The sequence below is a fragment of the Stegodyphus dumicola genome, chromosome 4 (genome assembly GCF_044657685.1).
Source record: "Stegodyphus dumicola isolate Sdum_Otavi_A_Nest chromosome 4, ASM4465768v1".
NCBI classification, from domain to species: Eukaryota; Metazoa; Arthropoda; class Arachnida; order Araneae; family Eresidae; genus Stegodyphus; species Stegodyphus dumicola.
This window is the reverse complement of record NC_140771.1, coordinates 33,450,458-33,476,750: the sequence shown is the minus strand read 5'-3', so window position 1 is coordinate 33,476,750 and position 26,293 is coordinate 33,450,458. Positions and strand designations below refer to the sequence as shown.

At 34.7% G+C, this 26,293-nt stretch overlaps 2 protein-coding genes across 15 annotated transcripts in view; one reads left to right on the top strand and one right to left on the bottom strand.

Annotated features, from left to right (window-relative positions):
- LOC118181133 (uncharacterized) overlaps positions 1-26,293 on the bottom strand; it is a 104,107-nt gene that overhangs the window by 68,735 nt on the left and 9,079 nt on the right. For 4 of the 14 annotated variants that reach the window (XM_085814694.1, XM_085814695.1, XM_085814706.1 and 1 more), the window contains exons 2-3: positions 8,946-9,055; positions 5,738-5,775 (exon numbers count right to left, since the gene is read on the bottom strand). The exons of 2 other annotated variants lie outside the window; for them this stretch is intronic. The gene's annotated coding sequence lies outside the window, so the exon portion shown is untranslated. Of the gene's footprint in view, positions 1-5,594; positions 5,706-5,737; positions 5,776-8,945; positions 9,056-26,293 lie in introns of all 14 variants that reach the window. 8 more of the 14 variants (XM_085814701.1, XM_085814698.1, XM_085814707.1 and 5 more) reach the window with 5 other exon arrangements.
- LOC118181132 (uncharacterized) lies at positions 1,012-24,364 on the top strand. Its single transcript, XM_085814218.1, has 6 exons — positions 1,012-1,053; positions 4,404-4,562; positions 13,049-13,196; positions 14,910-14,990; positions 15,264-15,335; positions 24,231-24,364. The coding sequence occupies exons 1-6, from the start codon at positions 1,012-1,014 to the stop codon at positions 24,362-24,364; spliced, it is 636 nt and encodes a 211-aa protein (XP_085670344.1).

Genomic DNA, 26,293 nt, shown 5'->3' with positions numbered 1-26,293 from the left:
GTGAATGTACCTTCCTTGATTATTTCATTATGAATTGTGTTAAATGTATATATGTCATAAATACATAAAGAAATATTGTGTTAAACCTCTTACAGATATTGTGCTAAACCTCTTACACGTATTGTGTTAAACCTCTTGTACAAGGATGCAATTTTGAATATTGTTGAGGCCTTGCTTTGACTCCAATTTACTTTTTCTTTAGATGCTTTAAGTTTATATTATATATGCCTATATATGAGCGTGTGTATGATATTTTTGTAATTGGTGACCAGATGACTTGAGGATTTGAAGATAGCAATATTTTAGGGATGCGTGGGAAGGGAGATGCTAGTTATTTTTTAATCATGGTGAGATGGTCCTAGTATTTTCCAGTTACAGCATTTACTATTGAAAGAGGTACTGCAGTTAGACGGGATCCAACTATATTGGGGCTAATAATTGAGGCAGCAAACTGGAAAAGGAATATCTTGAACGTTGAATCAGATGCGGTAGGCCAATTGTCTGGCCAGAAATTGCTCCTCTAGACATCTTTCTTTGGGAGTATGTCAAACATGTGGTATATTCTGGCCAGACGATAGAGGACCTACAAGAACTGTAGGACCATATTTAGAGTGCTATTGCTTCGGTAACCAGTATCTCAGATATAGCAGAACACGGACAAAGAGATTAAACACAAGTTGAACATTCTCCGTAGAACAAATATATTTCGTGTGGAACATGCTGTGTTGTAACTACTTTCAGAGACAGGGAAAAGTGGACGGAGCACCAGAACTTTGCACATGCTCACACAGACAATTAGAGACAATTAAGACGATTAGAGACAAAGGGCAGCCGTAACAGATTCGATACAGACTCTAGTTTTTATGAATTTGGAGTACTTATAAAAATTGATAGCTCCAAACATGCTGTATATGCTTCGCCTAAAACATGCTGTATATGCTTCGCCTAAAACATGCTGTATTGAACATGTCCCCTCCGAACATGCTGAACTTTCCCTAAGACGATCATGCAATGTTTCAGATGATTCTGGTCTGCAAAAGTGATAGTGATGAGGTAATGTTTAGTACCGGACACGAATTATAAAATTACAGGCCCACGACAAAACTTGAACCACTCCTTCTCCCCCCTCTTTCTAGTTCCTAACATAGTAGATAATACTAATGTAAAGTTCATCTCTTATAAAGTATTTCAAGAAATAACTTTATACTAATTCGGTATACTTTCATTCTATTCGGTATACTTTCATTATTTAAAGAGAAAGTATATTTTACCTCTTTGTGCTTTTGTTTTTAATTTCACTTTAACGTGCATTTTATAAAACATAATCTTACACATTTGCACATTTTTAAATGAGGAACTTGTTTTCCCCTTTTTTCCGTGAAAGAAACGAAAGAAGGTAAATTGTTTATCAATTTAGTAATAAAGTGTATAAATAAAATATTTCCTTTACAGACGTGGAAGAAGGTATTTATGGCTTCACTTTCTTAAAAATTAATTTTAGTCCTTTTCGTAAATAATAATTTAATAATTTGTAATTTCAAACTAAACCTTCAAGTTGTAGGGTTTATATTTATTTTAACTAACATTTATTTTAAGCTATCTTTTCTGTCAAGCCTTTACTTTCCCCTAGAATTGCCAATGCCACAGTATATAAATTGTAGTAGAACGCGAAGTATATTCAAATTTTAGAAGAAGTAAGTTGAGTTTAAATAGAAGGGAAACGAGTTTGTAAGTGTAAGTAACTTCTTGAATCGCTACCGTGAAGGTTGCTAGGTAGAAATTTAAGAACTGCGCGTTTCGGCCTGTGTGCCTATCTCGACAGTTCGTTGAATCTTTCAACTGCTAAATCAGTAATCTTGCTGAATCTCAGCTGTATTTTAGAACGCGGTTAAGTTAGTCAAACGATTTTAGAGCCTCGTAGGTAGTGATCTAGTTGTTTATTCATCCTGTCATTAATTTTTAGTTTCACAGTTCTGTTTTTCTTGAACCGCCGGGTCGGCGTAGTTTGTGAGCGTCAAGTGAACGCAGCTGTTATTTCTAAAGTGGAATAAAAAGGGATTTAAACCCTTCTTACGAGTTTGTGTAATTTACAGTTCATAGCAGTCACTACCATAGTTGCTGACAAGTTGGGGCCACGCAACACTACAAAGTAATTAATTATTATATAATTATTGAGAATTAAAGAAACGACATTTTATATTCGTGTAAGAAGATGACAAATGAAGCGCAAACTTTTTTTTGTTTGTTTGTTTTTTTTGAGGAGGGAAGTTTCTGTAGATTCCATGTAGAATTTATTTACATTATTTATTATAAAAATTTCAAAGAATCCTATTTATTTTATAAACATCAGAAAGGGAGGATGAACTTTGAGTTTGGTCTGCATCAATCTACTTTATAGAGATCATTAGATATTTTGGACCCGCGAACAAAAAAATGAACTATGCTTTGGCCGGGATTCGAACCACGTATCCTACATTTGTCAGCAGAACGTGTTAACCCTTTGCGACACAGTGTGTCCGGTGTGGACACACCTAAAAATTTCCTTCTGTACGCACAGAAAAATTGAATGAGAAAGGATTTATACGTTACTATAGGTTACTCTGAACCTTCTTTATTTATAGTAGATGGCAGCTCAACACAAACCAGTCCATATATTTTAGCCATGTTTAGTTTTTTAAGACCCTCATTTTTCAAAGAAGTCTTCCAGATTTTTTTAGGGTATAAAAGGAATTGTTTGAAAAGAAATTTCTCTGTTATTTTTTTGGCTGTATGCTAATCTCCTTATTCTATATTAGTTTTAAATTTTTACCTTGAACTCTTGCCTAAAATCAAACGGCGAACCCTAGGTGTGCCCAAACCGGGCTCACGGATAATCTAGGACAACTGAGAGTCTGTATTCTTTGTTTCTCCTCATCTCATCGGTCAGTTCATGGACAACAATGCTCGTTTCAGCACTTTTTTTGAAACTCTTTCAATCAGTGTGCCACTTTGGGCCCACCCACAAAATTAAAACGATAAGCGCTATCTTCACAAAATTTTACTTGTGTATTCCTCTAAGCCTAATTAGACTGCCTACTTTTTTTTTAAATCAAAACTCCGACTTTAAAAGGTAGCGTGCCGGATAGGGTTAACCAGTTACACCATGATAGCACAAAAAAGGAACTGGAACGACTTTTTAATGTTCTCTCTCATCAAAAGGGGACTGGGGAGAGGCAGGATAGCGAGTCGGCTAAATCTAGGCGGTGGCGAATGATTGTCCATCACATTTTAACTTGAGCACTACTATACAGACCATTAGATGTTTCGAAACAACTGCTAGAAGAACGCGATAACTAACCACTTACACGAGAAGAGAACTAACTGCGTAATGTAATAATTACGTATCATATTAACTTTTGATAAAATTACTTTTCTAAAACAATACTTAAACTTTGAAATAAACGATTTACTGCTGCTTAAATAATATTGTTGCGAAATGTCCAGCCGCGGTGAGGTAGCTTCCCCGCAAGGCGGGTTTAGGGTTGCCAGAAAATGACAAAGGAAGGCAGGCTTACCTTATTTGGCGTAAAATCACCCATTTGGCGATAAGATTGGCGATATGCCATAGACGGATGAAGAACCTACTAGAACAAATTTTTACCGGTTTGTTTCAGAATGTTGTCAAAAGCAACCCAAACGCTATATAAATCTTGCCTGCATGCAGAGTAACAGTAGTGTGTCTCGTTAGAATCTCTTAGTCGATGAGTCTAGTAGTGTTGATCAGCAGTCTAGTGTCGAGGTATCTCGTCACTGTATCGCGATTTGGTGCATCGAGAGAGTGCAACGTGAATTGTAGCGTGGAGAGGCTCGAGAGTACGTTGAGTTCCGAGAACGACCGAGCCGAGTCGGGAGCTGTACTCTAGTGCTTTTCCTTGAAACTGTCTTCACCGTTATAGCCTGATAGCCTGTATTGTTTCAGTGTGTTTGTCGTTGTTTCTCGAAGACTGTAAACGTTTTTTGGAGCTGTCCCGAGTAATACTGGCTAATAAATTGTGTTTTCATTCCTCATCAAGTGTTGTCGTTAATCACGCGAAACCCACGAACCTGTACAGAACTGTATCAATATGAAATTTGGAGGCAATCCCGAAGGCCAAGGATCTGCGAATTCAGTTGAGATAATTTAACCACGACCGTTTCCTCAAGATGACCGTTTTGAAAATGACAAGTATTTCTGAAAATATAAGCACTAATAGTGAACATTACATAAGATGCTTACACCTACAGAAGACCGAAATTACGTAGACCCATGGATGATTATCTTAGAAACAGTTTACTGTATCCATTAACATATAATAATAACGACATTCGTTATTTTACTTTATTTGCTTATTGTTGAATGTTTTCCATGGTCTTTTTTATTGTAGGGGCAAAGATTAATTCAGGATTTTATAATTCCGCATTTGAACAACAAAACCTTTGATGATTTACTTATGTGGGATTCAGAGGACCCCAGCATTTTCAAGATTATGTGGTTGCACAAAGCTAAATCATCATGGACATCTAAAGATGCAGCTGTTTTCATAGTAAGTCCAGCTTCTATCTATTTAAGTAAATTTTAGTTTTGTTGTACATAAAGGATGCATGAAACTAAATGTGTCATCTAATTGATAATTTGTAACTGATTTATAACTGAAAGTGCGATCATCTATTGAAGATAGTAGTATTTTATTGTATTAATTAGGGTTGCCAGAAAATCACGTGAATGTCATTTCTCTGATGGAACGGATAACTGCGTAGTGGATTTTCTATAGAACTTTCCTCGCATTTGCTTTGCGCTCGCAGAAAACTATGAAAACCCAAAGAAGAGCATTAAGTCGCCGGAAGCATATACTTTAAGTGAGATTAACGCAGTAATACTAATGAAGCCTCTCACGGCGGCCACTTCCTTGAAACAACTACCTCGAACAACTTGTTTTATTCCAAATCGTAATTTTGTTGTTCCAAATTCTATATGTAAGCAGTGTTCCTACATTAATACTTAATTCAAAACTTGATTAAGAAAAAATATTTTTTTCATACCCTATATACAGATTCATGATTAAGCGAATCCATATATTTGTTGCGTGCGTACGGGTTCGTTACGAAATGAATGCACAAATCCGATGAAAAATGAACAAAAATTTATTATTATCCCAACAAATATGTTTAAATTTCCTAAAGTATTCGTGCAGTATTACAATATCTCACAGTAGTTATCTTTTAACTACTCAAACGTTCAAGAGAACTTAATTCAAAACAGCTAGAGAAAGCTAATCCGCGAATTCGCTACAGTCAACAAGAGCAGTTTTCTAAACAAACTCTTAAAACAACAACAAACTAACTAAAATCACTGACTAATTAAATTGAGACTTTTCCTCCTTTTTATGAGATTTTTAAATCGCGAGAGAACTTTCCCGAAATCACAAAGAGATATTTATTTATTAATAAAACCATTTAATTTATAATTCAATTAATATTAGCTATTTAAATACCAAATTCGTAACAATATGATATCTATAAATCAAAGGATATGGCTTAATATGCCATTCCCATCTAATGTCTATAATCTATCTAACCTTCCTTTCCTTTAGATGGGGCGCTACGATCGATGTATGACGTCACATTTCTTTACCCCTCCTCTCCTGAATTCGTACAGTTTACACAGCACTGGAGAATAATAATTAAATCTAAATAAATAAAAATACTTGCAATTACTTACTGTTACAAATTTTAAAAAAATTCTTCTTTCAACATCCACTAAAATATAAAATAAGATATATTAATCAAAAATAAAAGAATTAGTAAGTAATCAATAAGTTAAAAATTGTTTTGATATATTGCTGGAAGTGAATAAAGTTCTTACTTCTTTCTTATCTTCTACTGGATATAAGAGTTGTACGGATCTCTTCAATTGTGCTTTGTATGTTTTAATTAAACTCAAACGAAAACGTTGATCTCGTTCTTCTTACAAGTCTACTGTCACACCAAGCTCCCATAACACTTTGGACGTTGTAGTCCTTCTAAAGGGACTTCCAACTTTTAATTCTTTACTATACTTGGGAGTGTTCTAATGGTGGGCTCTTTTTAAATCAAGCAGATATTGTTTGTTCCGGCTTTTCCAAAAAAGTTACAGAATTCTAGTTTGGTGCACCTGGCTTTTCATCAGATTATATCTACTCGAATTCCGAGTGAAAAAAAGACACTGAAGGCTTAGAAATTGATTTAATTTGTTGTGGATGCTGTGCTGAGTCAATATATGGGATGGTAATTCCAGAGTGAATTAAGCATAATTTAATTCACAGTAATAAAAGAAGACGTTGCTTTGTTGCTGCGAAGATTAATTTCTCTAGATTGACAACAAATCCACTATTCTGCTAAGTTTCCAATGTAAACAAATATGACTGCTATAGTAAAAAATTAGGCTTAGCCGCACTTAAGCAACTTTTAAATTGTTGATAATTCTATAACTATAGCATGCAAGTTAATTAAAGCAGGGTTGCCACGCTACCTGGAAAACCGGGAGAACCGGGAAAAGTCAGGGAATTCGAAAATTGACCAAAATATTCAGGGAAAAGTCAGGGAATTTAAGTATTTTTGTCAAAATCTGGAAAAGTCAGGGAAGTTCATACAACGATCCCGCCAAAAAAAGCGATTTTTGCGCCGACGTCGGAAGAGGTAACTTTTTTGGCGAATTATGTATCACGTGAGTGTCATTCGGGTAGCTGGCATAGAGCCAATTTTCGCAGCTCCAATTTGATTGTCTTTTAGAAAGGCAAAGCAACTTTCCCGCAACTTTTGGTTTCCAGTATTCTAGAGAATCGCATGTGCAGTGCATGAACTAAAGAAAGTACCTGTTCTCGTATAAAACAAAATGGGTTTAATCCTAGTATACGGTACTATGGAGGTTAGAATCAAAGAATATGTATTGTAAAGAAGGAAAACCTCTCTGCAACTGACGTGGCTGTGGCTTCGTTCCATCATAGAGGGAAACAGCTGTGCATGTCTGATATATCTGTCACCAAAACTCGAAACCGGTGTCGAAGTTCGAAGGTCACGTTATCAAGAGTTCATAAAATGAATATCGTTTAAAATTTCTTTAACCACTTGCGCTAAAAAGACGTGCCACGCATGTCAAGATGCTTTTGTCTCAAACCGCGAGCGACGTGAACACCACGTCGATAAGCATTTATCGCAAAAATGAAAATAACGTGGTGCACACTGTTTATTTCTCGAGTTACAGCTCTGGATTGCACTCGCAGATGCGGAGCGGCGTAAATGAGACACTTTAACCGCTTGTTATATTGTAGCGCACGGCACCGCAATCGTGAAGTTTAGTCTTAGCGCAAGTGGTTAAACTCTAAAGGAACAGAAAATATTTTTTGGCGCAAGTAAATTAATTCATGGATTAGTTATTTTCAGAGGAAAAAAAAAAAAAAAAAAAACTACGAAAATAAGTTTTTAAAATTATTGCGAAAAATCCAAGAAGAAACGTCCTTTGATAAAACGTTTCTTCTTGGATTTTTCGCAATAATTTAATGGCCCACCAGCGGCCGAGCGGTAAAGTCGCTGAACACTGGTAGTTCGGTCCGAGGTTCGAATCCCGCGAACGGGCTGGCTGCATGGGTGTTTTCGTGGTTTTCCCCATGTGTAACGTGTATACGAGCCAGTTTCCCTTAGAAAGTCCTCCACGAAGGCATCCCTCCCCTTAGGCAGATAGCCCTCGTGTGCTTTGCCATAATTAAATACACACACACACATACATACACACGCAATAATTTAAAAACGGATTTTCGTAGTTTTCTTTTTGTCAAAGAGCGTTTCTTCTTAACACGTGTTTCTCAATTTCCTGTACACATCGCGGAGAGGGAAATTCTGACCGCCAGGTTCCGTCGCCAAATCCCTTGGAAAATTTTCCCTCCGCATTCTAGCGGCGTAATAGCATTTTACTTGTATGGAACATTTTCTTCTTTACATAGACGTTCTTTGGTTAGAATAATAATGGGATTTGGCGACATCTTGATGCGCAGTAAACGGGTCATTTTGGTCTTGGCGACAATTTTCAAAATCGAGCCAAAGCCTTACCGTATACTAGAATTTTACCGCAAAATCTTTTTAAACCATTTTTTTTTCTTTTTAATAAATACCTTGCCATTTTGCAGTAAAATAAAAAAATAGTAATCAGTCATCTCGGCTAGCCATGTAATATAACTATATTCGCTAAAATATAGATGATTATTCTAATTCAATTTTTAAGTAATTATTTTTATGTTATTCATATAAGTTAATGTTGCTTCTTCCCTCTAAATTTATTTATTATTAGTAAATAATATTTCCAAATTTCAGGAAATTTTCTCTGGCACAATCCTGAAATTAATTATAGCAGTATGATGACATACCATCACGAAATTTAATGCACATATTTTTTCCTTATGTATGCTGCAAAATAAATATAAAATATCTCAATTTATTAAAATAGATTTCTTTCTCTCGTTTAGCTGCAGAATGTCTGCAAAAAAAGCCTTATTTTATTCCAGATTGGGAAGATTCTAATCTCAATCTTCAGTATTGAAAACAACAACTATTATAATTATATTTGTGTTTTCAAGTGTTAAGGTTTTAAGAACATACCTCACGCAAATTAAATTTACCTAAAATCTAACCTAACTATTTAGCATTGCGTTGTGATTTATAAGGACCGCATTAGCATCGTGTTGAACTGGTGATGATCATGAGTAATAATTAAATAAAACATACATTTGTTATCCAATATATATATCTTAAATTTTATTAAGTTTCTTAAGTGGAAAACTAAACAAAATTATCAAACAAAGTATACCAAGAATAATTAAGAATAAATGTCCTCTGGGATTTATTGAATAATTAAGTGAATTTGCTACACAATACAAGTAATACCATAATTAATTTACCTCTTAGCACAGCCAACGTACATTACGCGGATAGACTGGAATTTTCTTGAAACATATCTGGAAAACCTGGAAAAGTCAGGGAATTTCATTCTCCTGTTTGAGTGGCAACCCTGTTAAAGGCATAAAAACCTTAACCAGAAGGTAAGAACCAATCATTTTTAAGGCAAAAAATGCACAATTTACAAACATATAAGAATAACGAAACTGAACTCATATATATATATACATGTATTTATATACTTTTGGTGCTGCCAATTGCAACCAAAACAGCAGATGCACATCTACATGTTATAGCAGTCCCACATACAAAATTTCAACGTTCTGAGGCTATTCGTTTTAGAGTTATGGAGATACATACATACACAAGTACGTACAGACGCCACGAAAAAAAAAATCTCTTCTGAATCCATTTTAAATCAGTTTTGTAATTCGTTTTGGGAAAAAGAGTCTTTTATTCTGTCCTTACGTGCCGATGTCAAGCAAAAACATCGTTAAATTGCATTCGTCAGCAATCAAAATTGATATTTTCGTTGAAATATGGTACCCAGAATTTTTCGTGATTACAATACTTCTTTTAATTCGTACAAGGAAGTGAAAAGGATTTAATTCTTTTTAAAACATTCTTTCTTTTGCATCACTTCGAAAGTAGAAGTAGTTAAAGTCAGGAGCAAATTTATAAAAAATTATCTTTATCTTAACAAGCAGTTGTAGACAGATGAAGAAATGAGATAAAAATTAAAACTTTATCACGACGACAGCCAAATGTGGCCAGGTATTATTATGGAGAAGGAATTAACAGCTCGGTTTCATTTATTCTATTTGGTTTGCTTTTATTTATTAAAAAGTCATGTATTCTTATTAGTAAGGAAGTCCTGTGTCAACACATATATAGGTATTTCAAAAGCAATGCAACAAAATTTAAGGGGTTATACGTTACTTCAAATTAAATGCTTTTTATCACAGAAAGTGCGATCCCACGTTAAGCAGCTTTAAGCGTTAGAAAGTGTTTTCTTTCTCGTACGTAGTCTTCCACAACTCAAAGATCCTACGTTTCACGACCTATTTAACAATGCATTATAGTATCCGGGACTTTTTTGAGAAACGAGATTCTGGTAACACTGGTTTAAACGGGAGGATTCATAGAAAAAACAGCTGCGCAGGAAGCGAAGTCCCGCCTAGCTACGGAAACGATGTACCGGCTACGCGGGATTTTTTGAAGCCTCGCCGAAAATATTTTGGCTGCAGCTCTGTTCCGGGTAGAGATCAACCAATCAGACGAAAGTTCTGCTTCTGAAGGATCACGTGATCCCAATCTGAGCGATAATTGATTGCTGGTTGGCATTCAAGTCTTTTTAGTAAGTGAAAATGGCTAACCTAGCTACGTAGGTTTTGTGGAAATGTGCGAGTTCTGAGAATTGCCCCTTTCGATGGCCAGTCCCTCGTAGCGGAAACATATGTGACTGGGACTTACACTGCATGAACCATGAATCTGATTATTTACCGAATATCGAGCGAAGCGTGATTTTCAGGTTTAGTGAAAAGCAGATCAATGAAGACACGTGATATAATGAAGTCCGGAGCTGAGATTCTCTGAGAAGATTGATGGAGAAATGAGATAAAATTAAACTTTATCACGACGATAGCCAAATGTGGCCGGGTATTATCATGGAGAAGGAATTAACAGCCTGGCTCTGCGTATTCTTGACGTACACGACGACCACGATAAATTTGCCAGAACAGTATTCATTGCTGTTCTTTCTGGCTAATATCTTCTTCAATTTTTCAATGTTTTTTCACAGCGATAAGTCACAGGTCTACCTCTTCGAACATCATTTTAAACGAAACGAATTCCACTCCGAAAACATACCCGTATACAAAGCTAGGGCTTCAACCCTGTAAACTTCTTTCAGCATGCCATACCTTTCTTTCGCAGATTTAACAGCTTTGAAACAAAATTTTGAATGTATTCGTTGCTCTATTTTACAGCCACTGCTACCTCTAGAGAAATCTGTAATGTTTATTCCTACGGGACGCTCAGACATGATATGGACACCTCTTCCGCACTTCATTGTTCGCCCACGATCATACGTGTGCAACTTACGACATCATTTACCGAACTTTATTCTATGTACAAAAAGTAAAATAAATGCAAAATGACTAATGACAATGCATGGAAAAACCACCGCATCTATATCAGCGTTTGAAATGTGGGAAAAAAAGAAAGAGCCTTCCAGCACTTAACCGTTTACGTGCAAGTGATCATTTTACGATAAAAAAATTTTTCTTTCAGTGTGTTCTATCATCCATAAAATTTGCCACATTTCGCACACCTGAAAACTATTTTGACTTCGCAGGAAAAGAGAGGGTGATGCTGAAATTGACTAAATACTCACCTGATATTGAAAAATGAATTAAGGAAAACAAAGGCAAGAGTATCGTTATTTGACTAATAAATCTGATCAATAATAATGAAGGATTAATTAACATTTCATTTTAAGATACAAGTTTTAACGTGATTCAGAATTGTTATGTAAAAATGTGATATGGTGTTGGAAGACATGCCAAGTGACTTTGCAATATTATTTAAGTAAAATATTATTAAAAGACTGTCTGCACTGTCTAATGGATTACTGTTACCCTATAGTATCTAATATTACAAGGAATTTTCTCCTTCCTTGCTGCATCCCGCGAGCGGGCTGGCTGCATGGGCGTTTTCGTGGTTTTCCCCATGTGTAACGTGTGTACGAGTCAGTTTCCCTCAGAAAGTCCTCCACGAAGGCATCCCTCCCCTTAGGCAGACAGCCCTCGTGTGCTTTGCCATAATTAAATACACCAATGCACCTTCCTTGCTGCATGTAATCGTGGAATTATTGGAAGTACGTCCAGCCAGGCAATCGGAAAGCAGGGAGCTCGAATCCCTGCAAGCGTTGTGGTTTTTTTTTGGGGGGGGGGCTAATCGCTTTAGAATGAAGCCCAGCTAAAAGGTAGTGGATGATCATTTGTCGCTAAGTAGATTTGGCAACTGTCTCTCCCAGTAGCCCTTTAAATGGGAAATAATGTAGGCAATTTTCTTCTTTACTAGCCTATGCCTATGTGGTGTTTGTTCCTGGAAGCATTTCCAGGAGCCAGCCGAAAGGTCCGAATCCCGATCAGGGGGGGTTCATGTTTCTCGCCCCAAACAAATAGCTTAATTGCTCTGCGACGTAACTGCAGTCAGCTGCTCTCTCTATTTTTATTTCGATGTTTATTATTTTGCTGTTTGTGTGCGATTCTGATATTTTTCATGAGAATGATAAATTTATTACTGAAACAAGTACACCTTATAATTAGTACTATATTGTCATTTTTATTAATAAATTATATACTTCTGTAAAAAACAATACCTCAATTTAGTTTTGATTAAATAGAAATAAGTTGTGCGTTTCGTTTTATTCAAAAAAATTTAATTGTTTTGTTCAATTTTAGTACCGTAAACATAAAAACAAAATTATGTTTATAGTTTTAAAAAAACTGTGCAGGAAAAATTAATTTTGTTATTTAATTTTACTTAAAATGTAAATAAACCGTATGTGCTGAAGCAAAAACAAAAAAAAATTAATTTTTCAGTTTTGATCGGAAAGTGGTTTTATGTGAAAGACAACCTTTTGAAACAACGCGCTTTTGAGAAGATTCGAGAACGCGTTTTCGTTAGGTAGCAAGATTTTTTTTCTTCTTTTCTGTGTGTGTTGTTATTGTTGTTGTTGTTTCCCTTTGAGATAAAACACCTTTGCTTGTTTTCTTCCTTTATTATTTTCTAATAAAAACTGTGTAAAATATTTAAATAGTTCAGCATAAAGGAAAAGCAAATCCAGCTGTACTAATAAAGCGGGGAAGGGGGAAAAAAAAAAAAAAAAAAAAAAAAAAAAACATGGAGAGAATCCTGCCTTACACAACTATCCATACACCCTATTTATTTACAAGCATCATTTCGAATCTTATATGTGTTTTTGCGCGTCTGGTAGCGACAGCCGTTCGCAGACAATATTCAGTTTTGCATTGCTTAGTGTTTATATTGTTTGAATTTAAAGCTGCACAGTAATCATCTAAGTTTTGCTTATTTTCAGGCCTGGGACCGTTTAAAAAACAGACCCCCTCCAAAGACGCCGGCTGACTACGTGAATTCTAAGCAAAGATTAAGAGCTGCTTTACGAAATATGAGAACGATTGAAGAAGTGTCAGCCACTGGTGGCTACAGAAAGTACCGTATCAAAGGTAAGACGTACATTAAGGTTAAAAATTTGGCAAGCCATTATCAGAGCTTTATACTGTGAAGATTTTATGCATATGAGTATTACGCATTTATGGGCGCAATGAATGCTGGGCAAAAGAATCCAGAGAAGAATAATATTTTTGGCTTAAGAAACATCTATAATCTAGCGCCTTCCCATTTTTGGCATTACGTTAAGTTACTGTACAGAGACATTAATCACGTTTTTTTAATTTCATCCTAAGAGAACCTAAGAGAGAGTACCTGCCTGCGGCAGAAGATCTTTCATTATTTTTAAGTCTTTTATTTATTTAAATGTTAAAATGCCCTTTTAAAGCAGAAAAAACATTGTTATTGACTATCACTGAAGGAAATGCTTTTTTGTAGGTCAAATACAAACATATTATTAGAGACACACTGCTAGCCATTAAGATTGCCATATCATGAAGAGAAGCAGTTCGCAGTATCATATAGCCCTGGGTCATAAAGAGCCCTGGGTCCAGCAGCGGTCGAGCGGTAAAATCACTAAATACTACTTTCTCTCCGAAGCTCGAATCCTGGCGAATGGGCTGGCTGGAAAGGCGTTTTTGTTGTCTTCCCCCGTGTGCAATGAGCTAGTTTCTATCAGAAAATCCTCAAGGAAGGCGTCCCTTCCCTTAGGCAGATAGCGCTTTTTGCGAAAATCAAATAAACCTATAGTGCTTGCCAATAGTGCTTTGTCATAATAAAATAAACCAAACCGTTGCAAGAAAACCATGAAATCATTAAAATTTCAGATAAGTTTGAAGTGCAAATCATGCAGAAATGAAAATTTCGAGCATTTGTCTCTGCCTAAAAGCAACTGTTATAGGGCTGGTCATGAAATCAAATAGACTTTGGATGACATTTTCGGATAATGCCACTCCACGCGGGCTTCATTTCTATGCCAGATTTCCTTTGTGATCTTGGCTTGAAGCCATTGTCTTATAAGTCCTTCTGAAACCATTGATCACATATTTTCAGTTGGTAAAAGATCTAAAGAAGACGTCGTCCAAGCCCTGTGTATTGAGGAAACATAGGAAAAGAAAAAGAAAGGAAAAGTCCTCCCAAGAACTCCTTCCTTTCCTTAGGCCTCGAGTGTTTTGTCATAATTAAATACACCAACCAAACTAATCATTGCCTTCTATGAAAGGACAGACAGTTTACATACATGCATTCTCCAGGATTCGAATCGGGCCCTTCGGCACCGCCGTCAGAATCAATAAGCACTTTCCCGTCTGGGCGACTACATGCACTACATATTTTTTTAGTATTTTCTCTATCTGCGTGTTTATTTCATGGGCTAAATTAGGAATAAGACAAAAACTAATTAAGCAATTAATTAGCAAGGATAATTAAGATCTTAGAACTTCTTTCATGGTGGAAAATATTTCTAACTGGATTGAAAAGATAAGAGAAATATAAAATAAAAGATTGAAAACCAATAGCTCAATAGTTAAGACAATGCATTCGGTTTGCCTTCTCGCTAAAAGTCTGTACACGAATATTATCATGTTGCACAAACTAGGAAAGTTAATTTTAGAAATTCATCCCTTGTTGCTTTTCTAAAAGCTTGCCAAATACTATTATTATTTGTTTAAGTAATATATGAAAGATCAATCCTTTGAACAGAAGTCCACATAAAATGAAATGTTATTGAATCCTCATTATTTTACCAATTTGTTTTTTCTTCTTTACAGACATGCAAGACATAGAAGCTACGAGATGCACTCCTAAAGAAAATAAAATAAAAAGAGAAATCAAAAGTGAAATTACAGAGCGTAAGTTCTTGTGAATTTGTTTCCTCCTAAATTGTGTTCATAAACAGCATCAGCAGCGGATTAAGACTTTTACAGACTTTAAGAGCTTCGAAGATTGGGTGCGCGCTTTGAGCGCTTCGAAAAAATATGAAAAAAATACTACTATTATTTTCAATAATATATTATTTGTTTCAAGTGGTATATGAAAGACAAATTCTTCTTAAAATGAAATGTTACTAAATCCTTATTATTTGAACTTTTTTTTTTTTTTTTTTTTTTTTTTTAACTTTTCAGAATTGAAAGACATCCAAGGGACCTGCACCCCTAAAGAGAAAAAAATAGAACGAAAGAGTGAAAATGCAGAGAGTAAGTTCATGTGAATTTTTTCCTCATAAATTGTGTTCATAAGCAACATCAAGGCCGGGTTAAGACTTTTAGAGGCTCTAAGAACTTGATTGATTTTTTTTTGGGGTACCCCAACCATATTTTTAAGCCAATTTTGTTTCTTCATTCCTTCTCGCTCTCACGATTTTGTTTTAACTGCACCATACTACAGGAAAACAGGCAATGGAATCTTTTTTGGTATCCTCCCCCTTTCCTGGATGCCTAAGGATCCTTGTGTAGTGTCCCCTTTCCTTTGATGCCCTAAACACGTGCTTATATTGTTTAGTCGTTAATCCAGCCCTGAACAGCATACATACGTGAAATTCATATTAGCTGGAAATTTTTTATATTATTGAAAAGAAAATATCTTTTCAACATGATTTATAGAGCACCACATAGTCTATAGAGCTAGAAGTGATAGAGAGGTAGGCTTCAGTGCTAACGCTGATGGTCGCTAATGTTCACAGAAATGGTGGTTGCTTGCAGATATGTTTGGCTTATGAAGATTATCGCGAACACGGCGCCATGTAACGATTTTAGTAAGAATTGGCACTTGCTTTGTTATGGGTTATGCCTTTTTTCGAAAGTGAGCTTTTGGAAAATGACCATTCACACTGGCCGATTTCTTCACTATTTTCGAAAAGTTCACGTGAAACTGATAGCGTGGAACAAGCGCATTAAAATTCTGCTTTGAATGTTCCGTACTATGGAAAGTTCTAAACAGTTTTAAAGAGTAAACAAACATGACGCCATGTAAAGGTTTTAGTAAGAACTGTTAGCGGGGAGACATGAAGTTAAGATGGGTGAAGCCATTTGCAAAATGAAACTGTGTAGAAACATTAATATTTATTTTTTTTGTAATAAAAAGTATAAATTCCTGTCTTAACGTATAAGAGTTCCACTGATGACGAGAAAGAAACAATGCCGACATGAATTTAAGATGGCTAATACAGGCGCAGCCTTCTAATACGAACGCCCTGATTGCAGACCACCTGAAGTGGTTTTGAGAAATCTTATGGAGACAGTGACCTTTCTTTTATTTTAAAGGTCAAGTCTGCAAAATTTCATCAAGATCGGAATAAAACCGCAGAATAATTACACCTTCACACACACAACACAATTTCCTTTATATATGTAGATTGTTATAATGAATCCGACTAGTTAAGTTCATGGGTTCAGCCAGTAAATATTAGTTATTGAAAAGAACCTGCGTTTATTGCTTTTAAATCACTTCGTTTGTTAATTAATAACAGAATAAATTTGAAAGAAGAATCGAAAGTTCTTAAATTTTGTTGAACGACAACATACTGCCGGGTGAAAGATAAAAATGTTTTAATTTTGCCAGTGACGTATACCCTCTGTAACAACACACTTCTTTTACATCGACGGGTTTTCTGGTTAAATTCGAAACATAAATATCTTCTACTTTGCAGAGTGGCAGCACAAATAGTAATCAATAAACGATGACTGATGACGCACATCTTTATCGCGTTATATTATAGATAAGCTATTCTCAATTAGAGGTACGCAACAGAAAAATAGGTGGTACGCAAAGAAACAATGTATTTTTTAACTATTAAATTCAAAGATTAAGTACTCCAACATCATGTTTAAAGTTTTTTTTCTCTTCTAACACTTGTAAATTTATGCGATCTGAGCTTTTTTCAAGGTCAGTAGCAGCTCATAGACATTGGGAAAATAATCCGTTTTTGCTTTCACAATTATTCCTTTAGCCATAGACATAAAAGAATTTATCTTAAGTGATACTTTCAAAAAGAGTAATAGAAATGGATGTTGTATTTAACAGGAAATAAAGATAGTTCCTATAAAAAGATAATATTATCTCATTAATTCTTTTATAGTTGATTGATTTGTTAGCATGTCTACACTTTACATCGGCTTACTTCCGGGCTCATGTTGCTCTATTTTCCATTAGAATCGTTTTTTTTTTTTTTTTTTTTTTTTTTTTTTTTTATCTGGATTTACTGTCTCTAACAGCAGGTACTTTGTCGTCTTGTTACTTTGTATTCCTTACGTTTCTAGACAGTTTGAGAATATCATCGTTTGGTTTTGAAAAACTCGTAATATAGTGTGCATTTAAATACTTGTGAAAAAATAACAAAACAAGTCTAGATTTTCAAAATGGAAAGGACAGATTGAACGGAAAAATTATGATTCACAGGTGATAGATCCAGGATAATCTACTAGCACCAGAAAAACTGTTTATAGAAAATATAATGAAAATTATTTATCATTTGGATTTACTTGGAATGGAGATGAAATAGACCATCAACCTCAATATGTTTGTTGTTTGCGGTAAACTATTTATTATCCAATCAAACTAGGAAACCATCATTTCTTAAAAGACATATTGAATATAATTATGCCAATTTAAAGGATAAATATGAAGAATATTTTAAGAGGAAATTAGTTCAAAAGCAGTGAACAAATAATAAAAGAGTTTTGTTATTTCAAGTGAAAAAGCTTTGGAAGCTAGTTACCTAGTAAGCCTAAGAATTGCCATGACTGGCAGGCTCACACTATTAAAGAAAACCTTATATTACCAGCAGCTAAAGATATGGTTTTAACATTATTCAACGAAAAAGCAGCTAATGAACTAAATCATATTCCGTTATTAAATGATAGGTTAAGTCAACGAATTCGTAAAATGGCAAATTCCATCAAAGAGACACGTATTCAAAAAATAAAACACAGTGAGTATTTCGCAATGCAATTGGATGAAAATACTAATATAATGAACTATGCTCAATTATTAGTTTGCATACGTTTCAAAGAAGATAAACGAATTGCCGAAGGGTATTTATTTTGGAAATCTCTTCGTGATAGAGAACCTGAAAATAAAATTTTCTAAGTTGTAGAGATATTAGGATTTTTGGAAGCAAGAGAGATTGAAAAATTAGCAAAGCCTTCACCGGGACTCGAAACACGGATCTCCGAAATACCGGCTCATTGTGCTGACCACTACACCACGAAGGCACGCTTGGAAGGAGATAGAAATACCTTATAAAGTAATTGACAGTTTTATGTCTGTAAATGATTTTCCTTGGAATAAATGCATTGTCATATGCAGTGACGGAGCTCGGGCTTTAGCTGGAAAACATTCCGGTGTTATTTCTCAAATAAAGAAAGTCGCACCTGAAACTAAATTTACTCACTGCTCCATTTCATCCTGAAGCTTTAGTAGTTAAAAGAATCCCCGAAAATGGTTTTGAATCCAACTGTGAAAATTGTTAATTTTATTAAAAGCCGAGGTTTAAATTCAAGAATATTTATGATTTTATGCCAAGAGATGGGCTCTGAACATGAAACGCTTTTGAAAATCCAGAAGAAATGTTTTGAACAGTCATTTTAAACTTCGATCAGAAATTGATTTGCAAAAATGTTTATTTAGTGAATTACAGTTGGCGAAGTTTAGCATATTTAGCTAATAGTTTTGGAAAGTTAAATGAATTAAATTTAGGATTACAAGGACAAAGTGTTAGTTTGTTTTGTTTAAAGATAAAATAAATGCAATGATAAAAAATTCGAGCTAATAATCGAAGGACTGGATAATAATATTTAAAACTTTTTACCACTTTTAGAAAGTTTTTTTTACGAAAAATAATTTGAAAGTAGAAGAAGAATTAACATCCGACATTAAAAATCTTTTTTCTTCGATAAATAATTTCAACATGTACATTATCGAGGACTGTGAAAAAGAAAATTTCATTAGAAATCCATTTTGTTCAAACGTACCTGAAATTTTATCTCGTGAAGAAAAAGAAAAATTGATAGAAATTTCCTATCATCGAACTGTAACTGAAGATTTATATTAAAAAAAAAAAAAAAAAAAAATGAAAAAACACGCTTGTTAACGTTTGGCTGAACTTGAGAAAAAAAAAAGAATTCTAAAGGCATTTCAAATAAAGCTATTAAAATTTTATTGCCTTTTCGAACAATCTATTTCTGCAAACAAGGATTTTGTTCCATGTTATGTTTGAAAAATAAATACAGAACAAAATTAAAAATGGATCTTAATTTACGGTTAAAACTAAGTAAAATAAGACCGGACAGAAAAATATTGATCTCTCTTAAACAGGCCCAAATTTTGAACTAAATTTTATAGCTTAAATTTTGATAATTAAAATGGTAACCAATTATTTTTATGTGCGCATGTTTAATACAAATAGCCAATAGGTTAAGCAAATGACAATATACTATATTAATACTTCTATTCAGAAATTGGAAAAATAATCATTGCAAAATGTAGTGATGGTACTAAAGTTTGCGAATTTCTATTTAGATGGTAAGTGTAAGTCAAAAGTTGAGAACCGCTGTTATAAATTGTTGTATTATATTGGAATAAACTGCAATTTCTTATAAATAAATAGTTATAGCTTTTACAGAGTTTTTGAATTCAAATGTTTAGAAAACAGTGTTGGAGAATTATTATTTGCACTTGAATGCTCTATCTGTGCAGATATTTCTTGTTTGTTTGTTATTATAGAGAAGATTTTTAATGTGTCAAGGTTTGAAATAGTTTCCCTTATATTTGTTTTCTCTTAGCAGCAAAACCTGGCTGCAGTTTTTGGCAAAACGCAGATGATGAAAAAAATCTTCCAAACCCTGAACGTAAGAACCCATTTTGTCCTTGCCCTCTCCCTTTTCTCTTTTCTTTCTCCTTTCTCTTTTAATTTTTACCTAGAGATGATGCTGTGTTTGCATTGCGTAAAATGCAATCCGAAAATTCTCCGAATTTTCTGTTATTAAACTATCCACCTTTGTATCCCAGGTTCCACGAAGGCTTTAATACAGAATTTGTTTAATAAAGAAACCCTTACCCATCAAAGATCTCAAAGACATTTTTATTCAAAGCATGTAATTTTACCAAACAAGATGAAAGAATCTCACATTCTAATTAATATACGTATAAATTTTATGAATATTCTTTTTTGAACAAATATAATCTGAAATTAAATATTGTTGCCACTCACAAATAGCATTAATAACATAGTGTTTGTATTTATATAAAGCTATATTAAAAATAAGTAAAATAAATAAATACTTATATTAAAATAAATAAATACTTCACAAGCAGACGATCACACAAACGATAACATCCTCCGACCTTCTGACTATACATTATAATCATATTATTGTGCATTATGTTTTTAGATCATTTTGAATACAAATAAATGGCAACAAAAATTCTAATGTGGACAACACAGGACGTTTGTGTACAGCCTATTAAATTATACACATTTTCTGTTGCATTTCATTTAAACTTATTTCCTTGAATTTCATTAGAGATATATTTCTTATTCGGTTAATTCATTTCTAACTTAACGGCAAAGCAAAAATGCATAAAAACTAAAAACACCTTATTTAAAAATGATAAAATATAGAGAAACATAAAACACCAAATACACTAAAAGGAAACCAACATTTTTATAGTTAAAATTAGAGCTTCTACGAAAAAAAAAAAAAAATCCTGTTTAGCCAGCAGGCAGAAAGACAGATTCGGTACACAAAACTGAAAGTTTACTTTTGGTCCTACTCGGAAAAAAATTCACTGAATTTGGTGCAGAAACTGACTTGATTCACTGTTCTACTAAGAGTTTCAAATTCAAACAAATGGCGGCCGGCTTCGTTAAGCTTAGCAACGCATAAACAATTTTTAAATTGTTGATATTCTTACAACTATTGAATGCAGATTAACTAAAGGCATGAAAACATTAACCGGAACATAAGAGCAACATAATTCAACCCCTTTTAAAACAATTTACCAACATATAAGAATTAAAAAACTGGGCTCACTGAGGCTGGTAACAGAGTGGGTGTATATATTATGTATGCTTGATGCAGCCGATTGCAACCTAAAAGGGAGATATACAGCTGAACGTTGTAGCAGTCCCATATACAAAATTTCAACGTCCTACGGCTACTCGTGTTTGAGTTATGCGAGATAATTCGTACGTAAAAACATTGTTCAGATAGATTCGAAAGCTATCAAAATGGATATTTTCGTTGAAATATGATACCCAGAATTTCAGACAAATACTCACCAGCTCTGTTCTCTAACTATGTATGCGAGAGTAGTTGAATCGCTTCTTTAGAAACGTTTTACATACTACTAATTCAGTGTTTCAAATACCGAATTTGTCAATTTTGCATCTATGAAGGCAGCTAAAGTTTCATACGGGCAAATGTTCCGCTTTTTAAAAAAGCTACTCTGGATTTAGCAGCAAGCAGTAATAGGTTGTAAGGATCCTAAGTTTTATTAACGTTTATTTTATTTTAAAACTGTACGATCACTTCTTATTTTCTACTTCCGGCCAGAATTAAATGCTTTAACTTGTTTATGCAAATTGTCTTGCTAACGCCCAAGTATTTAAGTTGTGGTTTTTTGCCAAGAGAGAGAGAAGGAGTTTTAGGAAGCAAGCCGCTTGCCACTGCAGTTTTACGAACTTTCACTCGGTTGATGGTTGCCTTTAAGGCCAGAGGTTTAGTCCTCTTGATATTTGCAAACGTATTGTAGTTTCAGCAGCTCGGCGTACTACATACGTACCCCTTTTAAATAAAGGCCAGTCTTAGTGCTAGGCATTTGTATACTAATTCAAAGTTAGCTTTTAATTAGAGTTTTAGTTAGTAGTTTTATATTCTTACGTTCAGACCACAAGTGGTTGGTCTCTGTATTCCGAAATTAGGAAGTGCCTGTAAAGTATTGAAAATAAAGGGTTTCGTATACCCTTCCTGCTTGTGTCGTCTGTTATACACAAATCTTGAACATAGCTTGAGTAAGCTCCCTGTTCTTATTCAGGGCATACCATGTTTCCAAAGAAAATAAAGAGAAATAGAAGTCCTGACAACGTTCACCGAATTTTTCTCTTCTGATCTCAAAAATACTACAGCAGCATAGGCATCTATCTTTGATAGCATCACATAAAATGTGAATTGTTCAGTGCTTCAGATTTACTGCTATAACATGAATCCATCTGGAAATATAAATTTCTTCCACGATTAATTCTTGAAACCAGTGAAAGAAATCTTTCCTCAGATTACCAGTGATTTCTGTGTTCCATTTCACAGTCATCTTCCAAGCCTTTCGTAGCATTATAGGGACAAAGCATAACTGAAGCAGTATATCCGATTAGATCAAAACCTTTAGTGAGCTACTGAAAGCATAACTCGATTATTTATCTTTATCTTCTCAAGGTTTAGTTTTTTATTCCGGCTCACATTAACCTTTAAAAAATCCAGTTGACGATTGCACATCAGGCCTAAGACAAGTGTTTTCCAATCATGTTCAATTTTGTCTCCTCCTGTATATTCCTACTGGTAGGAGATCAAAACCGCCTTTTGACACTAGCAGAACTGAGCGCCACCAGAGATGACCACTGACTTATGTCTTCCGGAGTATCGTAATCTTGACAGATGGAAGACCTGAGTATGAAAATAGGTGGCCTTAATTATTTATGATTAATCAAGATTTACGGAATACAGGACCTACAAAAAATTCCGATTTTGTATCAAAATACCTATATTAGAACAACGCAATATCTAAATCTAATACGCACTAAGTCTCACTTTCGAGACATGAAAAACGCAAATCGAATTTCGTCAATCGGCCCAGTAGAACTGCAGATATAGAACTGTCTTCTTCTTCTTCTCCCCCCCCCGCAGTGTACATCTTTACCACATTATATTATAGATTTATTATATTGAAATAAACTGCAAATTCATATAAATACATGTTTATAGCTTTCACAGATCCTTTTGAATTCAAATGTTTAGAAAACAGTATTGGAGAAGAATTATTTGCACATGAATGCTCTGTTGCCTTTGATTTTTTTTATTCGTTGTTATTATTGAGAAGATTTTTATGTGTCAAGTTTTGCAACATTTTTAAATCTTTCATATCTTTGCAGCACAACCTGGCTTCAGCAATGACGAAAAAAAGCCTCCCGTCCCTAAACGTAAGTTTACATTTTGCTCTTCCCCCTTCTTTGCATTTCCCCCCTGTTTTAAGTTTTACCTAGATATGGCACTATGTTTGCATAGTGCAAGATGCAATCCGATTCTCGGAGTTTTCTGCTATTAAACTATCTGCCTTGGCGACCCAGCGGCCATCTTGAAATTTTGCCTTCCTGGCGCCGATCTTGGCGTCAAAAAAGAATCGCCAAAAAAATAAGGAGCACCCAATTGTAAACTTTTACCCAAATATTAATTACCATAATAAATAAATTAACAAACTTACCGTTGCTTTCTCTCGACAAACCTCTGGTATCCAAGAGAAAAATTAAATTTAAAATCTGCACAGAATTATCGCCCTCATTTTTTCGAGTGGCAACAGTGCTGATATCAGCAACAATCCCAACAGTGATATATCAGCAGCAATGGGTGCGTGCCATTGTTGCTGATATAACGAGATCGATTTGATGCAATTTCATTAAAAAACATAAAATAATAAAAAAACTCATTTAAATTTTGAAAAAATCGCTTCGAGGTGCACTGGCTCTTGTCTAGATGCACATATGTACTAAATTTCGTAGCCCTGAGTCTATTAGCTTACGCGCAGCACGAACGAAAGACACACACACAGACAGACTCTTCCTTTCATTATATATAAAGATAAATCATTTCTAGAAACCCATTTATATGTAAAGAAATTAAAATCTACATCAGACACTGAAACTAGTAAATGGGTTGATTTAAGTTATCTTAGATAGACGAAATTTCATTTAAAACGTAGACAATCTTGAAAGTTTTTATGTATAGATTATCTTTTTTGAAAGGTAGATTTATCATATTTACTATATTGATAAAATTACCTGATAAATTAACTTTTATAATTATTTTTTCCATTTTCCTTTATAGTTGTGGTTGCTCTTAAAGGGAAAGGATATGTTTGTCTACCAGAAAAAAATAAATCATCGCCTCTGGAAACAGAAATTTTGGATGAATTGATATTAGCTCCAAAAAGTAATTTTATTTTGATGATTAATCATTGAAGACTTTTTCGAAATTTTTGCATTTAAGTGTTTTTAATCAAATGATCATCTGCAAGATAATTGAGCATTGTATTATAATTTAATGCTAAGATGTTAGTTTTTTTTAATTACATTTAACAATTATTTGCAAATAATCGAAGTCTAGCTCTTTAGTCGATAAATATTCATTACTAAAAATTAAAAATTTCGAGAATAATCGGTTAGATACATTTAAAATCCAGTTTTTAATAAATTATCTAATAATAATCTGACCACATTTTCTATATGAAATTTAAGTAAAAATTAAAAAAATTGATGGAAATTTTGAAATCTGTTTCATGCAAAATGTATTCATATGCTCGCATGTGTTTTAGAGTTTTTTTTAAATTTATTTGTGAAAAAGTGGACTAGTTATTAATTAAATTTAATTATTAGTTAGTTGTTAAAGAAAATTTTCTCATAATGTACTATTATATACACTCATGTCCATAAATTAAGGATAATTCGGAGCTACGCGGAAATCGAACTCTAAAATAAATATATCACCTGTAAAATCACTACACACATCTTCAAGAATCATATGCAAATTTCAGGAAGTAACCAGATGACACCAGATGACCTCTTACACTCTCGTCATTGTGATGTACCAGTAACGATGGTACATCACAATACGAGAGTGTAAGAGAGTGATATATAAGGAATACAGGCAAAGAAGTAAAATTGTTCGCAGGCGCTTTATAAGCACAGTGCAATAACCGAATAGTTATGACACAAAGGACGCATTTGGATGATTTTTTACGTGGTAGAATTATCGGCCGTGTGGAATGTGGGCGTACCCAACTGGAAGTATCAGACGAACTTGGAATTCCCCAGAGTGTCATCTCCAGGCTTTGGCAACGATTCCAAGATGATGGTAATGTGAGTAAACGTTACAGCACAGGTCGCCCCAGAGTTACAACGCCGAATGAGGACCGGTATTTGGCAGTTACTGCCAAAAGAAACAGGCGGAGCACAGCCTCAGACCATTCTCGTCAGCTCTCTTCAGCCACTGGTACGACAATTTCAAGGCAGACTGTGTACAGACGTTTAGGGCAGATTGGTCTATATGCTCGTAGACCTGTCAGACGCGTTCCACTTACTGTAACTCACTGTCGCCTGCGGTTAGCCTGGAGTAGAGAGCATGCATTGTGGACACCGCAATAGTGGGCTTGTGTGATGTTTTCCCACGAGTCCAGGTTTAACTTGCAGTCTGATTCTCGCCGGTCTTTCATATGAAGAGCTCCAGGTACCCGTTACCACCAAGAAAACATCATTGAACGACACCGTAACGGTGGTGCAGGAGTGTTCGTTTGGGGTGGAATTATTCTGGGTTCTAGAACTGACCTGCATGTTCAAATTGGAACCATGACAAGCCAAATCTATCGGGACGTCCTTCTGGAACAACATGTACGTTTGGTTCGGGGCGCCATGGGCGCACAATTTGTGTTTATGGATGACAACGCTCGTCTACACCGTGCAAACATCGTAAGCGAATGCCTTCAATCGGAGGATATCACCCATATGGACTGGCCAGCATTCTCACCGGACTTGAATCCAGTAGAGCACGTGTGGAACATGCTTGGCCGACGAGTTGCAGCCCGTCAACCTCCTCCTACATGTCTACCGAAACTTCGGAGAGCATTGCTTTTTGAGTGGTGTAATATCCCCCAAGATCAGAATGATAATTTGATACTCAGCATGCCTAGGCGTTGTACGGACTGTATTGCATCGTCTGGGAGACATACAATGTATTAACAATCATACCAACCATGTAATATTGTTTTTTTTTTTTTTTTTTTTTTTTTTTTTGTAAATAGGTTTTTTTTTTGTAATTTTCTCCAAGGAGAAAAAATCGCTAATTTTTTTAATAATATCAAACATATAGCATCTTTTTTTGCTCTTTACCTTTTG

Excerpts from the sequence above, each read along its gene's own strand:
- LOC118181132 (XM_085814218.1), top strand. The coding sequence starts at position 1,012 with ATGTTTCAGATGATTCTGGTCTGCAAAAGTGATAGTGATGAG. Across the intron at positions 1,054-4,403 it reads GCAAAAGTGATAGTGATGAG|GGGCAAAGATTAATTCAGGA; the intron begins GTAATGTTTAGT and ends TTTTTATTGTAG. Across the intron at positions 13,197-14,909 it reads CAGAAAGTACCGTATCAAAG|ACATGCAAGACATAGAAGCT; the intron begins GTAAGACGTACA and ends TCTTCTTTACAG.